This window comes from Haliotis rubra, unplaced genomic scaffold (genome assembly GCF_003918875.1).
Source record: "Haliotis rubra isolate DU_JTF1 unplaced genomic scaffold, ASM391887v1 Scf693, whole genome shotgun sequence".
Classification (NCBI taxonomy): Eukaryota; Metazoa; Mollusca; class Gastropoda; order Lepetellida; family Haliotidae; genus Haliotis; species Haliotis rubra.
Window position 1 is genome coordinate 258,763 of NW_025767405.1, and position 14,445 is coordinate 273,207.

The window sequence follows — 14,445 nt, forward strand, 5'->3', positions numbered from 1 at the left end:
GAACGACCTTACAATCAGTTTCGTTTGAAAGCTCGAACGAATTTCTATGTGAAAAGAATTTGCTGACGGGCAACAAAGGTTTTCAGATTTTTTTATAATTTCATTTTACTTGAACTCTTTGATACATTCATTGTTGTGATGTGTTTCAAGAGAAATATATGGGAAATTTGAATGTCTTCACATAATTTATCATGGCCGTATCTCCAGAGAATAATACAAATACGAATCAGTCGTTCCATATTTAGGTCAAAAGTCTCACTCATATTCCTCGATACAATGATTAGTTTCGGATTTATTCAAACAACAACTTTAACTGATCCTGTGTGCTTTCATATCGATGAGCCGCCATATAGTCAGAAAATTGCTGTTTGCGGCGTTAAACAAACAACAAAACAAACAAACACCACAAAAAGAATGTTAATTACACAGATAACAGTGACTCTTTGCACTATCGTGGTCAGAGATCGTGCTGCTCCATCATGATCGCCCGTCGTACAGGTAATACAAAAGAAGCACACAAACCGCCCCTTTCACCAGGGGTGAACTTGAACATACCCTGATTAACTATATTTGTTACATATCATTCTAAGATCACTCTATGAAGTAATTACATAGTTCAGCTAAATGAGCGTGGAATCTTAATTAAACGAAACAAACGTAAATCCAATAAAGTGAAATTAAAATTGCCAATCCTCATAATTCTACCTTGCCAATTGAACATATAAATCTCAGAATGTTATTCGACTTAGGATAAAAGTTGTTGAACAAACGATCATAGTTTCAAATCGCTGTTATTGGTTTGTATTAGAAGGGGGTATGTTCATCAAATGAAACACCGAGAATAAGTAGCGTTAACACTCATCACGTACCGCACGTGCATTTGTTTCACTGTTCCAACTACTGCGCTTACCCCCTTTTAATATAAACCAATAATAGCGATTTCAAACTGTGATCGTTTGTAAAACAACTTTCATCCTAAGTTGAATAACATTCTGAAATTTAAATGTTCAATTGGCAAGGTAAAATTATGAGGATTCGCAATCTTTATTTCACTTTGTTTGATTTACTTTTTTGTTTAAAGTGAAATTCATCGGTACATTTTCACTGCAAACAGACTATAACCGCGAACACGTTGTGCTGTGGTAGGCTTTGTACGAGGACTCAAAATACCAAACACTCCAGTCATATCTAGGATATGTACATTACTATCACGAACAGAAAAAGGAAACATGCATATGAATTATCTAAAGGGCTATTTACCCTGTTCAAGTGAAATATAGCCACTTGACTGTCGAGTCTTATCCTGGTTGTAAATATGTTAACAAAGCTAATCATGAAGTATTACGAACATATGTTTCAAGTGGCGAGGACTACAGTACAGACTCAATGATGTGAACATCGTGTGTCTTCAGTTAGTCAACCTTTTCTGTTTACACTTAAGTGATTAACATCAGAATAAAGCATTCAAGGATTTTAAAATTGCTTTACCAGGTATCTGAATATCTCTACTGAAGTTGTAATCTTTTGAATGATAGGAATATCTCAAACATAAGTAATTCTTCCATGAAAGTGATGTATTGACTGTTTTCCTCTTAAAAATATAGAGGCATATATTAAGTCTTGTATTAACCACAGTTTATACGTTTGCGGTTAAGCTTTATGTTGGAATCACTGCAATTCCAATAAAGAAACACAAAAATAGACGAACAGCTTGAAGGTTGTGTTGAAGTGTTAAGAACACGTGGGGTACCACACAATCACGTCACCAGTGTAGACCATGTGTTCTGATCTCATACAATCCATGCAGTGTAACAACACAGGCTTGCTATTTCATCAACTAAAACCAGGTCACCTATGCACAAAAAACCCAAAGCCACATGTTTTCAAAAGACAGTTTCTGTAGACGCTGGATCAAATATGTACATCTGAGTTGGTCCACATTGGAGAAACTATTAACGTACCTTTTATAATGTCCCAGAGATAGGATATCGTCGCACTGAGCAGAGCTGTTGAGAGAATAATTATGAAGTTATACCTGAATACAATAAAGGTATATTATATATACTATCAAAAGTATGGGAACACCCTAAAATTGAGTCACGGATAAACTTAAACGTGGTGATGACATTTACACTCTAAGGTAAATGTAACTTTTTGTGTGCTTAATGGGCACTTTAATCGACATGATGAAATATGCAGTGGAGCAACTGATTCAATATTCATTGAGTTTGAGTGAAATGAAACATCGTCAAAATAGCTAAAAAAGGGTGCTGAAACGCACCAGCACCACGTTTGATTCAAACGCCAAAACACTTCAGACTTGTGCATGTGGAACACAGTCCATCCACAGTTGGGAGAATAGCAGCTAAGGCCAGACAGCTATATCACTGGTCACACTCCGCCCATCATTAGGAACATAGGAGCTACGATAATACAGTTACACACTGGTCACAATGTACGTACAGTTGGGAGAATAGCAGCTTAGTCAAGACAGTTATACACTGGTCAACCTCAACCCACAGTTGGGAGCACAGCAGATTAGACCAGACAGTTATACAATCGTGACACTCCGCTCGTCATTTGGAGCATAGGAGCTATGACCAAACCGTTATAAACTGGTCATACTCCACCCACAATTGCGAGTATAGCAGCTGCGACTAGACACTTACACACTGGTCACACGCAACCCACTGTTGAGAGCATAGCAGCTAAGAGAAGACAGTTATACACTGGCCACCCTCGACCCACAGTTGGGAGCATACCAGCTTAGACCGACAAGACAGTTATATACTGGTCAAACTACACCCACAGTTTTGAGCATAGTAGCCAAGACCGGACAGTTATGCACTGGTCACCCTCCACCCACAGTTGGGAGCATAGCAGTTTAGACCAAACCTATACAAAATAAAACCCACCTGTTTTCAACAGACAGTTTCTGTAGACGGTGGATCAAATATGTACATCTGAGTTGGTCCACATTTGAGAAACTATTAACGTACCTTTTATAATGTCCGAGAGACAGGATTTCGTTGCACTGAGCCGAGCTGTTAGAGAGAATAATTATGAAGTTATACCTGAATACAATAAAGGTATATTATATATCCTACAAACAAAAAGTATGGGAACACCCTAAAATTGAGTCATGGATAAACTTAAACGTGGTGATGACATTTATACTCTAAGGTAAATGTAACTTTTTGTGTGCTTAATGGGCACTTTAATCGACATGATGAAATATGCAGTGGAGCAACTGAGTCAATATTCATTGAGTTTGAAACATCGTCAAAATAGCGAAACAAAGGGTGCTGAAATGCACCAGCACCACGTTTGATTCAAACGCCAAAACACTTCAGACTTGTGCATGTGGAACACATACTTTCTTTTAATGGTTTGCAATCATTATCTGGCTACTCTGCATCACTGTATTACTCCTCTCCAGTTACACACTCCACTCACAGTTGGGAGCATAGCAGCTGTGACCAGACAGTTATACACTGGTCACACTCCGCCCACCATTGGGAGCATAGCAGCGAAGAACAAAAACTTATACACTGGTCACACTCCACCCACAGTTCAGAGCATAGCATTGAAGACCAGACAGTTATACACTGGTCACACTACACCCGCAGTTCAGAGCATAGCAGTGAAGACCAGACAGTTATACACTGGTCACACTCCACCCACAGTTCAGAGCATAGCAGTGAAGACCAGACAGTTATACACTGGTCACACTACACCCGCAGTTCAGAGCATAGCAGTGAAGACCAGACAGTTATACACTGGTCACACTCCACCCACAGTTCAGAGCATAGCAGTGAAGACCAGACAGTTATACACTGGTCACACTACACCCGCAGTTGTGAGCATAGTAGCTTAGAACAGACAAATATACACTAACTGGTCACACTCCGCCCATCATTAGGAGCATCGGAGCTACGATAATACAGTTATACACGGGTCATAATGTATGTACAGTTGGGAGCACAGCAGATTAGACCAGACAGTTATACACTGGTCAACCTCAACCCACAGTTGGGAGCACAGCAGATTAGACCAGACAGTTATATACTGGTCAAACTACACCCACAGTTTTGAGCATAGCAGTTTAGACCAAACCTATACAAAAAAAAACCCACATGTTTTCAAAAGACAGTTTCTGTAGACGCTGGATCAAATATGTACATCTGAGTTGGTCCACATTGGAGAAACTATTAACGTACCTTTTATAATGTCCGAGAGACAGGATTTCGTTGCACTAAGCCAAGCTGTTGAGAGAATAATTATGAAGTTATACCTGAATACAATAAAGGTATAGTCTATATACTTCAAACAAAAAGTATGGGAACACCCTAAAATTGAGTCATGGATAAACTTAAACGTGGTGATGACATTTATACTCTAAGGTAAATGTAACTTTTTGTGTGCTTAATGGGCACTTTAATCGACATGATGAAATATGCAGTGGAGCAACTGATTCAATATTCATTGAGTTTGAGTGAAATAAAACATCGTCAAAATAGCGAAAAAAAGGGTGCTGAAACGCACCAGCACCACGTTTGATTCAAACGCCAAAACACTTCAGACTTGTGCATGTGGAACACATACGTCTTTTTAAATGATTTGCAATCATTATCTGGCTACTTCTGCATCACTGTATTACTCCACCCACAGTTGGGAGCATAGCAGCTAAGACCAGACAGTTATACACTGGTCACACTCCACCCACAGTTGGGAGCATAGCAGCTAAGACCAGACAGTTATACACTGGTCACACTCCACCCACAGTTGGGAGCATAGCAGCTAAGACCAGACAGTTATACACTGGTCACACTCCACCCACAGCTGGGAGCATATAGTAGCTAAGACCCAGACAGTTATACACTGGTCACGCTCCACCCACAGTTGGGAGCATAGTAGCTAAGACCAGACAGTTATACACTGGTCACACTCCACCCACAGTTGGGAGCATATAGTAGCTAGCTAAGACCAGACAGTTATACACTGGTCACGCACCACCCACAGCTGGGAGCATAGTAGCTAAGACCAGACAGACTGGTCAGACAGACAGTCGTACACTGGTCACGCACCACCCACAGTTGGGGAGCATATAGTAGCTAAGACCAGACAGTTATACACTGGTCACACTCCACCCACAGTTGGGGAGCATAGTAGCTAAGACCAGACAGTACACTATACACTGGTCACACTCCACCCACAGTTGGGAGCATATAGTAGCTAAGACCAGACAGTTATACACTAGTCACGCACCACACACAGTTGGGAGCATAGCAGCTAAGACAAGACAGTTATACACTGGTCACGCTCCACCCACAGCTGGGAGCATATAGTAGCTAAGACCAGACAGTTATACACTAGTCACACTCCACCGACAGTTGGGAGCATAGGAGCTAAGACCAGACAGTTATACACTGGTCACACTCCACCCACAGTTGGGAGCATATAGTAGCTAAGACCAGACAGTTATACACTGGTCACTCTCCACCCACAGTTGGGAGCATATAGTAGCTAAGACCAGACAGTTATACACTGGTCACACTCCACCCACAGTTGGGAGCATATAGTAGCTAAGACCAGACAGTTATACACTGGTCACCTCCACCCACAGTTGGGAGCATATAGTAGCTAAGACCAGACAGTTATACACTGGTCACGCTCCACCCACAGTTGGGAGCATATAGTAGCTAAGACCAGACAGTCGTACACTGGTCACACTCCACCCACAGTTGGGAGCATATAGTAGCTAAGACCAGACAGTTATACACTGGTCACACTCCACCCACAGTTGGGAGCATATAGTAGCTAAGACCAGACAGTTATACACTGGTCACACTCCACCCACAGTTGGGAGCATATAGTAGCTAAGACCAGACAGTTATACACTGTCACACTCCACTCCACACAGTTGGGGAGCATATAGTAGCTAAAGACCAGACAGTTATACACTGGTCACACACCACCCACAGTTGGGAGCATAGTAAGCTAAGACCAGACAGTTATACACTGGTCACACTCCACCCACAGTTGGGAGCATATAGTAGCTAAGACCAGACAGTTATACACTGGTCACGCTCCACCCACAGTTTGGGACATAGTACACTGGTCAGACCAGACAGTTATACACTGGTCACGCACTCACCACCCACAGTTTGGGAGCATAGTAGCTAAGACCAGACAGTTATACACTGGTCACGCTCCACCCACAGTTGGGAGCATATAGTAGCTAAGACCAGACAGTTATACACTGGTCACGCTCCACCCACAGTTGGGGAGCATAGTAGCTAAGACCAGACAGTTATACACTGGTCACGCACCACCCACAGTTGGGAGCATATATAGTAGCTAAGACCAGACAGTTATACACTGGTCACGCTCCACCCACAGTTGGGAGCATAGCAGCTAAGACCAGACAGTTATACACTGGTCACGCTCCACCCACAGTTGGGAGCATAGCAGCTAAGACCAGACAGTTATACACTGGTCACGCACCACCCACAGTTGGGAGCATATAGTAGCTAAGACCAGACAGTTATACACTGGTCACACACCACCCACAGTTGGGAGCATAGCAGCAAAGACCAGACAGTTATCCACTGGTGACGCACCACCCACAGTTGGGAGCATAGCAGCAAAGACCAGACAGTTATACACTGGTCACGCACCACCAACCGTTGGGAGGATAGCAGTTAACAACAAACAGTTATACACTGTTGACGCTCTACCCAGAGTTGGGAGCATAACAGCTAAGACCAGACAGGTATACACTGGTCACACTCCACCTACAGTTGGGAGCATAGCAGCTAAGACCAGTCTGTTATATACAGATCACATTCCACCAACAGTTCGGAGCATAGCAGCTAAGACCAGACACTTATACACTGGTCACATTGAACCCACACCTGGCAGTATAGTAGCTAAGACCAGACAGTTATTCACTGGTCACATTCCATCGACAGTTGGGAACATAGCAGCTAAGACCAGACACTTATACACTGGTCACATTTCACCGACAGTTGGGAGCATAGTAGCTAAGACCAGACAGTTATACACTGGTCACACTCCCCCCACAGTTGGGGGCATAGCAGTTGAGACCAGACATGTATACACTGGTCACACTCCACCATCAGTTGGGAGCATAGCAGCTAAGACCAGACACTTATACACTGTTCTCATTCCACTGACAGTTGGGAGCATAGCAGCTAAGACCAGCCACTCATACACTGGTCATATTACATCGAAAGTTGTGAGCATAGCAGCCAAGACCAGACACTTATACACTTGTCACATTCCACCCACAGTTGTGAGCATAGTAGCTAAGACCCCACTCTTATACACTATTCACATTCCACCTACAGTTGGGAACATAACAGCTAAGACCAGACACTTATACACTTGTCACATTCCACCGACAGTTGTGAGCATAGCAGCTAAGACCAGACACTTATACACTGGTTACACTCCACCCACTATTGGGAGCATAGCAGCTAAGACCATACACTTATATACTGGTCACTCTCCACCAACAGTTGGGAGTATAGCAGCAAAGAACAGACAGTTATACACTGGTCACGCACCACCCACAGTTTGGAGCATAGCAGCAAAGACCAGACAGTTATATACTGGTCACTCTCAACTAACGGTTGGGAGCAGAGGAGCTAAGATCAAAAAGTTATACACTGGTCACGCTCTACTAACAGTTGGGAGGATAGCAGCAAAGACCAGACAGTTATACACTAGTCACTCTCCACCAATAGTTGGGAACATAGGAGCTCAGACCATACACTTATACTTTGGTCACTCTCTACCAACATTTTAGAACATAGTAGCAAAGACCAGACAGTTATAAATTGGTCACACACCACCCACAGTTGGGAGCATAGCAGCAAAGACTAGACAGTTATACACTGGTCACACACCACCCACAATTGGGAGCATAGCAGCAAAGACCAGACAGTTATATACTGGTCACTCTCCACCAACCGTTGGGAAAATGGCAGTTAACAACAACCAGTTATACACTGGTGACTCACCACCCAAAGTTTGGGAGAATAGCAGCTAAGACCAGACAGTTATATACTTTCACACTCCACCCACAGTTGGGAGGATAGCAACAAAGACCAGACAGTTATACACTGGTCACGCACCACCGACAGTTGGGAGGATAGCAGCTAAGACCAGACATTTATATACTGGTCACGCACCACCCACAGTTGGGAGGATAGCAGAAAATACCTGACAGTTACATACTGGACACTCTCCACTAACAGTTTGGAGCATATCAGTAAAGACCAAACAGTTATACACTAGTGAAGCTCTACCCTAAGTTGTGAGCATAGCCGCAAAGACCAGACAGTTATACACTGGTCACGCACCACCCACAGATGGGAGCATAGCAGCAAAGACCAGACAGTTATACACTGGTCACGCACCACCCACAGTTGGGAGGATAGCAGAAAAAACCTGACAGTTACATACTGGACACTCTCCACTAACAGTTTGGAGCATATCAGTTAAGACCAAACAGTTATACACTAGTGAAGCTCTACCCTAAGTTGTGAGCATAGCCGCAAAGACCAGACAGTTATACACTGGTCACGCACCACCCACAGATGGGAGCATAGCAGCAAAGACCAGACAGTTATACACTGGTCACGCACTACCCACAGGTGGGAGCATAGCAGCAAAGACCAGACAGTTATCCACTGGTGACGCACCACCCACAGTTGGGAGCATAGCAGCAAAGACCAGACAGTTATACACTGGTCACGCACCACCAACCGTTGGGAGGATAGCAGTTAACAACAAACAGTTATACACTGTTGACGCTCTACCCAGAGTTGGGAGCATAACAGCTTAGACGAGACATTTATACACTGGGCACCACCGACAGTTAGCATAGCAACAAGAACCAGACAGTTATAAGACAGACAGTTATACACTGGTCACACTCCACCCACAGTTGGGAGCATAGTAGCTAAGACCAGACAGTTATACACTGGTCACATTCCACTAACAGTTGGGAGCATAGCAGACCTGACAGACCAGTCACTCTCCACTCAACACTTATACACTGGTCAAACACACTAAAATCGCAACCCACAGTTGGGAGCATAGCAGGAAAGACCAGACAGTTATACACTGGTCACACTCCACCCACAGTTGGGAGCATAGCAGCTAAGACAGTTATACACTTTATACACAGTTGGATCACACAGCAGACCAGATAGTTATACATTGGGAGCATAGCATAGCAGCTAAGACCAGACAGTTATACACTGGTCACACTCCACCACAGTTGGGAGCATAGTAGCTAAGACCAGACAGTTTCGTCGCCTGCATCACACTGGGGCATCACATTGGTCCACTTCCACTGGACAGTTGGGAGCATAGCAGGAAAGACCAGACAGTTATACACTGGTCACACTCCACCCACAGTTGGGAGCATATCAGATAAGACCATACAGTTATACATTGATCACTCTCCACTATATTTTGGGAGCATAGCTGTAAAAAGCAGACAGTTATACACTGATCACGCTCCACCCACAGTTGGGAGCATAGTAGCTAAGACCAGACAGTTAGACACTCGTCACACACCACTAACAGTTGGGAGCATAGCAGACCAGATAGTTATACATTGGTCACACTCCACCGACAGTTGGGAGCATAGCAGGAAAGACCAGACAGTTATACACTGGTCACACTCCACCCACAGTTGGGAGCATATCAGATAAGACCATACAGTTATACATTGACCTATAGACAGCTTATACACTGGTCACTCCACCCACAGTTGGGAGCGTAACAGCTTAGACTAGACAGTTATACATTGGTCACTCTCCACTATTTGTTGGGAGTTTAGCAGTAAAGACCAGACAGTTGGGAGCATAGCAGCTAAGACCAGACACTTATACACTGGTCACGCTCTACCCACATTTTGGAGCATAGCAGCTCAGACCAGACACTTATACACTGGTCACACTCCACCAACAGTTGGGAGGATAGCAGCTAAGACCAGACACTTATACACTGGTCACGCTCTACCCAAAGTTGGGAGGATAGCACCTTAGACCAGACAGTTTTACACTGGTCACACTCCACCAACAGTTGGGAGCATAGCAGTTAAGACCAAACAGTTATACACTGGTCACGCTCTACCCACAGTTGGGAGCATAGCACCTTACACCAGACAGTTATACACTGGTCACACTCCACCAACAGTTGGGAACATAGGAGCTCAGACCAGACACTTATACTTTGGTCACTCTCTACCAACATTTGAGAACATAGCAGGAAAAATCTGACAGTTACATACTGGTCACTCTCCACTAACAGTTGGGAGCATAGCAGTTAAGACCAAACAGTTATACACTGGTGACGCTCTACCCACAGTTGGGAGCATAGCCGCAAAGACCAGACAGTTATACACTGGTCACGCACCACCCACAGTTGGAAGCATAGCAGCAAAGACCAGACAGTTATACACTGGCACCACCCACAGTTGGAAGCATAGCAACAAAGACCACAGTTATACACTGGTCACGCACCACTCACAGTTGGGAGCATAGCAGCAAAGACCAGACAGTTATACACTGGTCACGTACCACCCACAGTTGGGAGGATAGCAGCAAAGACCAGACAGTTATACACTAGTCATGCACCACCCAAAGTTGGGAGCATAGCAGGAAAAACCAGACATTTATACACTGGTCACGCACCACCCACAGTTGGAAGCATAGCAACAAAGACCAGACAGTTATACACTGGTCACGCACCACCCACAGTTGGGAGCATAGCAGCAAAGACCAGACAGTTATACACTGGTCACGTACCACCCACAGTTGGGAGGATAGCAGCAAAGACCAGACAGTTATACACTAGTCACGCACCACCCAAAGTTGGGAGCATAGCAGGAAAAACCAGACATTTATACACTGGTTACGCACCACCCACAGTTGGGAGCTTAGTAACTAAGACCAGACAGTTATACATCGGTCACATTCCACCCATAGGTTTGAGCATAGTAGTTAAGAGAAGACAGTTGGAATGTGTTTGCGAGTTTGATATGGATAGTTATTATATGTATCGAACGAGAACGAAATCGGACACATGATAAATCTTTATATCAAACTAGCGAACACACGGTAACGAATTTATCTCGACGAGCACCCTCACTAAATGCTTTAAATCTTGACTGAAAGAAGGAGACAATGAAAATGGTGGCTGATTGTCTCCATATAGCTTTTTTGTTTGTGAACATACCATGTTTTTGTTCATATCAATGCATTCAGGAAAAAAGTTTGGATTAGTTCCGTGCAACGGTTCTAGACTGAAAGAAAGTATTTATGCAAATTAAGCAAAGCGGTAGCTGAAACGGCGATTTCTTATTTCGGTTTCAACGGTCACGTCACCTCGCGCAGACATTCCACCTTAGAAACTGTGCAATCAAACGTTCAAAATCCACACTGTGATTCATTGTCAAACTTTATCTTGAAAAACTCTTTAATAACACATATATACTAATGTAAGCAATTGTGCAAACTCTGTTAATATGAAACTTTCATCAACTCGGGTATCGAGGCTTAGGTCAGCATAACCGGTATTGGAATGCACTAGCCTCGTAGACGACACTCGCAGAGGTTAGACTAAGCATGATGTTCTACATCGTGTCGACTACACCAGGTCAACACATGGATCCTTGTAGTGAATGCAGAGATTGTATATGGTACACTAATAGTGGCATTTGTGGCCTAGAAGTTACAGCATTTCTGTCGCACCCCTCTCAAGTGGAAGTCAACGCATCGGTCATAATCGCTGCTTGGAAGGGTCATGGCCGACTGCCGGACCGGGCGAGAAAGCGAGACGTTTGGGACGCTAAGTTGGTATAAAGGCAGGGCAAGTAGAAGATGGGGGAAGAGAAGGTGAATTTGTAGTAGCTTATTCTGGATGGCTTTTCCCATACGTTCTTTCTCAGAATCGCCAACTCGCTGATAAACAGAGAGTTTGTGATACACTCGTGTGTTCAGTGAAGGCCATAATCTGAGCTGCAGCGAAGTGACACATCGACAATAGTGCGGCCCCAGTGGCATGGATAGAGGGAATTCTGTACACTGTGGATACATTGCAACTCTTGCTTAGTGGTGGCATGAATTTCTTGAGAGTATTGACTCCAAAAGGAAAGATGTATACACAGTATTGGAAGCCTCCACTGACAGGCTCGCTCTAATGTAATGAATGCACGTCCTTGCAATATACCAAATTGCGTCGTCATCTAGTGTTTGTTTATAAACAATGCAAACAATGGAGATAACTCTTGACGGTATGTTGTTACTAGGGACGCGCGTAGTCCAGTTTAACATAGAAAAAATGTATCTACGACATGTGACCGGTTTTGACCAATGGGTAGCCGACATTGCTGTGCAAGCCGAGATAAACACTGATCACACTTGACTGGTCCGTGGTCAGGGGGGATACAACTTTTCAAGAAAGGGGGGTTGCACAGTATTGAGAAAACGGGGATGCACACTTCATTTTTATCCGAGTTTCAATGGTCTTTTAATATACTTTCACGACAAAGGAGGGGTTGGGTGGGGGCGTACTTCCTGCAATACACGCGGTGTTGTGTTATTGCCCTTAAACGCACAATGGTCTTAAGTGCACAGAAATCATGAATATTCATGAGTGGGCGGAGCTTATGTCATTACGTCACATACACGGCACAGTATCTTCCGCGGAACTAGTAGAGGGAGTTGACCTATGCTTCTTCATCTGTTATTGCCTTATACAATGCGACAGCTACAATATGCATATGAGGTATATGTAAACATGAAGTATACGTGCCGTTTATTCAATATAATGTGCTGTATTGAAGTTCCCACGGTGAAGGAGTTCAAGCGAGAAAGCCTCCTCGAGAACAACCACGGTACCTAGCGTTGCGATGGAAACATTCACATGTCAATATTGTCATTGCTCAGTCCTGACTTTTCATAACTCTCCAACCTAACACAATAACATCTCTTGTCAACCAACTAAATACTTATTCAATACATATGTATTGTATTACATATTGCCAGATCTAATTAAACTACCTCCACGTATTTCAATAGCGCCAGCTCTAATAGGGCTGTCTAATGAAGGAAGGAAAGGTTACTCAGGCAGGCCAAAGTAATGCTACCTTTCCATGGCTATCAGGGCACTACAAACTTTGAAAAAAATATTTGAGATTTATATCTCAGGGTAACCTAGAATGGCAACAAATATTTCTAGAATTTGGGTCGTGTATCTGAAGTATCTGAGGAATCCCTCCAAATGGTAAAATTACTAGTTTCTGGTGTGAAGGTGCAGATAAATATATTAAGGATAAAAAAAGAAAGACCATGTCAACACCTCGGCCAGTTTAAATGTCTGGCAAAGTATATCCCTCCAAAGATACCATACTGCCAGGGTGTTTTGGTACTTTGGCAAGTCTTACTGAGTTTACTGATTGGCAGTTAAAATCACTTTCAATTATTTTCAACTTAACTTCCCTCTAAAGTAATTAATATAAAATCAATTTCATGGCATTTTCAACACCCCTTTGAACCTGATCCCTTTGACCATGTACAACCCCCTCTGGACTGAAAATTTCATTCACTCTCTCTCCCATTTCAGCCAAGCTTGGCCTTCTCGGCGCCAAGGCAAGGACAGTCAGTGTGCACCACAGAGGTTCTGCCAGCTGCCCAGGAGAGCTTCATCCAGCCCTAAGCACCCCAGGGACTGGTAGGAAATGAAATGCATGTTGTTTTTTCTGTGCCTTTTTTAAAAAGGTCCATTGTGCATTTAAGGTTTTCTGTGCACTAAAGGTTTCCTATAGCAGTCCTTAAGTGCACAGAAAACCTTAAATGCACAATGATGTCTCGGCCCCTCCCTGGACCCTCTTGGGGTTTTTAGGCTGGTGCAGAGGCCCCACCTGATCCCTTTGACCATGTACAAACCCCTCTAGACTGAAAATTTCATTCACTCTCTCTCCCATTTCAGCCTAGCTGGGCCGCTTCCTCGGCGCCACAAGGCGGACAGTCAGTGTGCACCACAGAGGTTCTGCCAGCTGCCCAGGAGAGCTTCATCCAGGCCCAAGCACCCTAGGGGACTGGTAGGAAATGAAATGCATGTTGTTTTTGCTGTGCCTTTTTTAAAAAAAAGGTCCATTGTGCATTTAAGTTTTTCTGTGCACTTAAGGTTTCCTATAGCAGTCCTTAAGTGCACAGAAAACCTTAAATACACAATGATGTCTTGGCCTCCCTGGACCCTCTTGGGGGTTTTGGCTGGTGCAGAGGCCCCACCTTATCCCTTTGACCATGTACAACCCCCTCTAGACTGAAAAACTCATTCACTCTCTCTCCCATTTCAGCCAAGCTGGGTCAGCTACCTCTGGCCAAGGACAGTCAGTCA

General features: G+C 43.8%; 1 protein-coding gene across 4 annotated transcripts in view; it reads right to left on the bottom strand.

The window, feature by feature from the left end:
• The window catches only part of LOC124258444, a 54,641-nt gene that overhangs the window by 14,110 nt on the left and 26,086 nt on the right, over positions 1-14,445 (bottom strand). For all 4 annotated transcript variants that reach the window (XM_046692538.1, XM_046692539.1, XM_046692540.1 and 1 more), the window contains 2 exons: positions 3,000-3,044; positions 1,962-2,006 (listed from right to left, as the gene is read on the bottom strand). In XM_046692538.1, the coding sequence (XP_046548494.1) occupies positions 1,962-2,006; positions 3,000-3,044 (90 nt within the window). The remainder of the gene's footprint in view (positions 1-1,961; positions 2,007-2,999; positions 3,045-14,445) is intronic.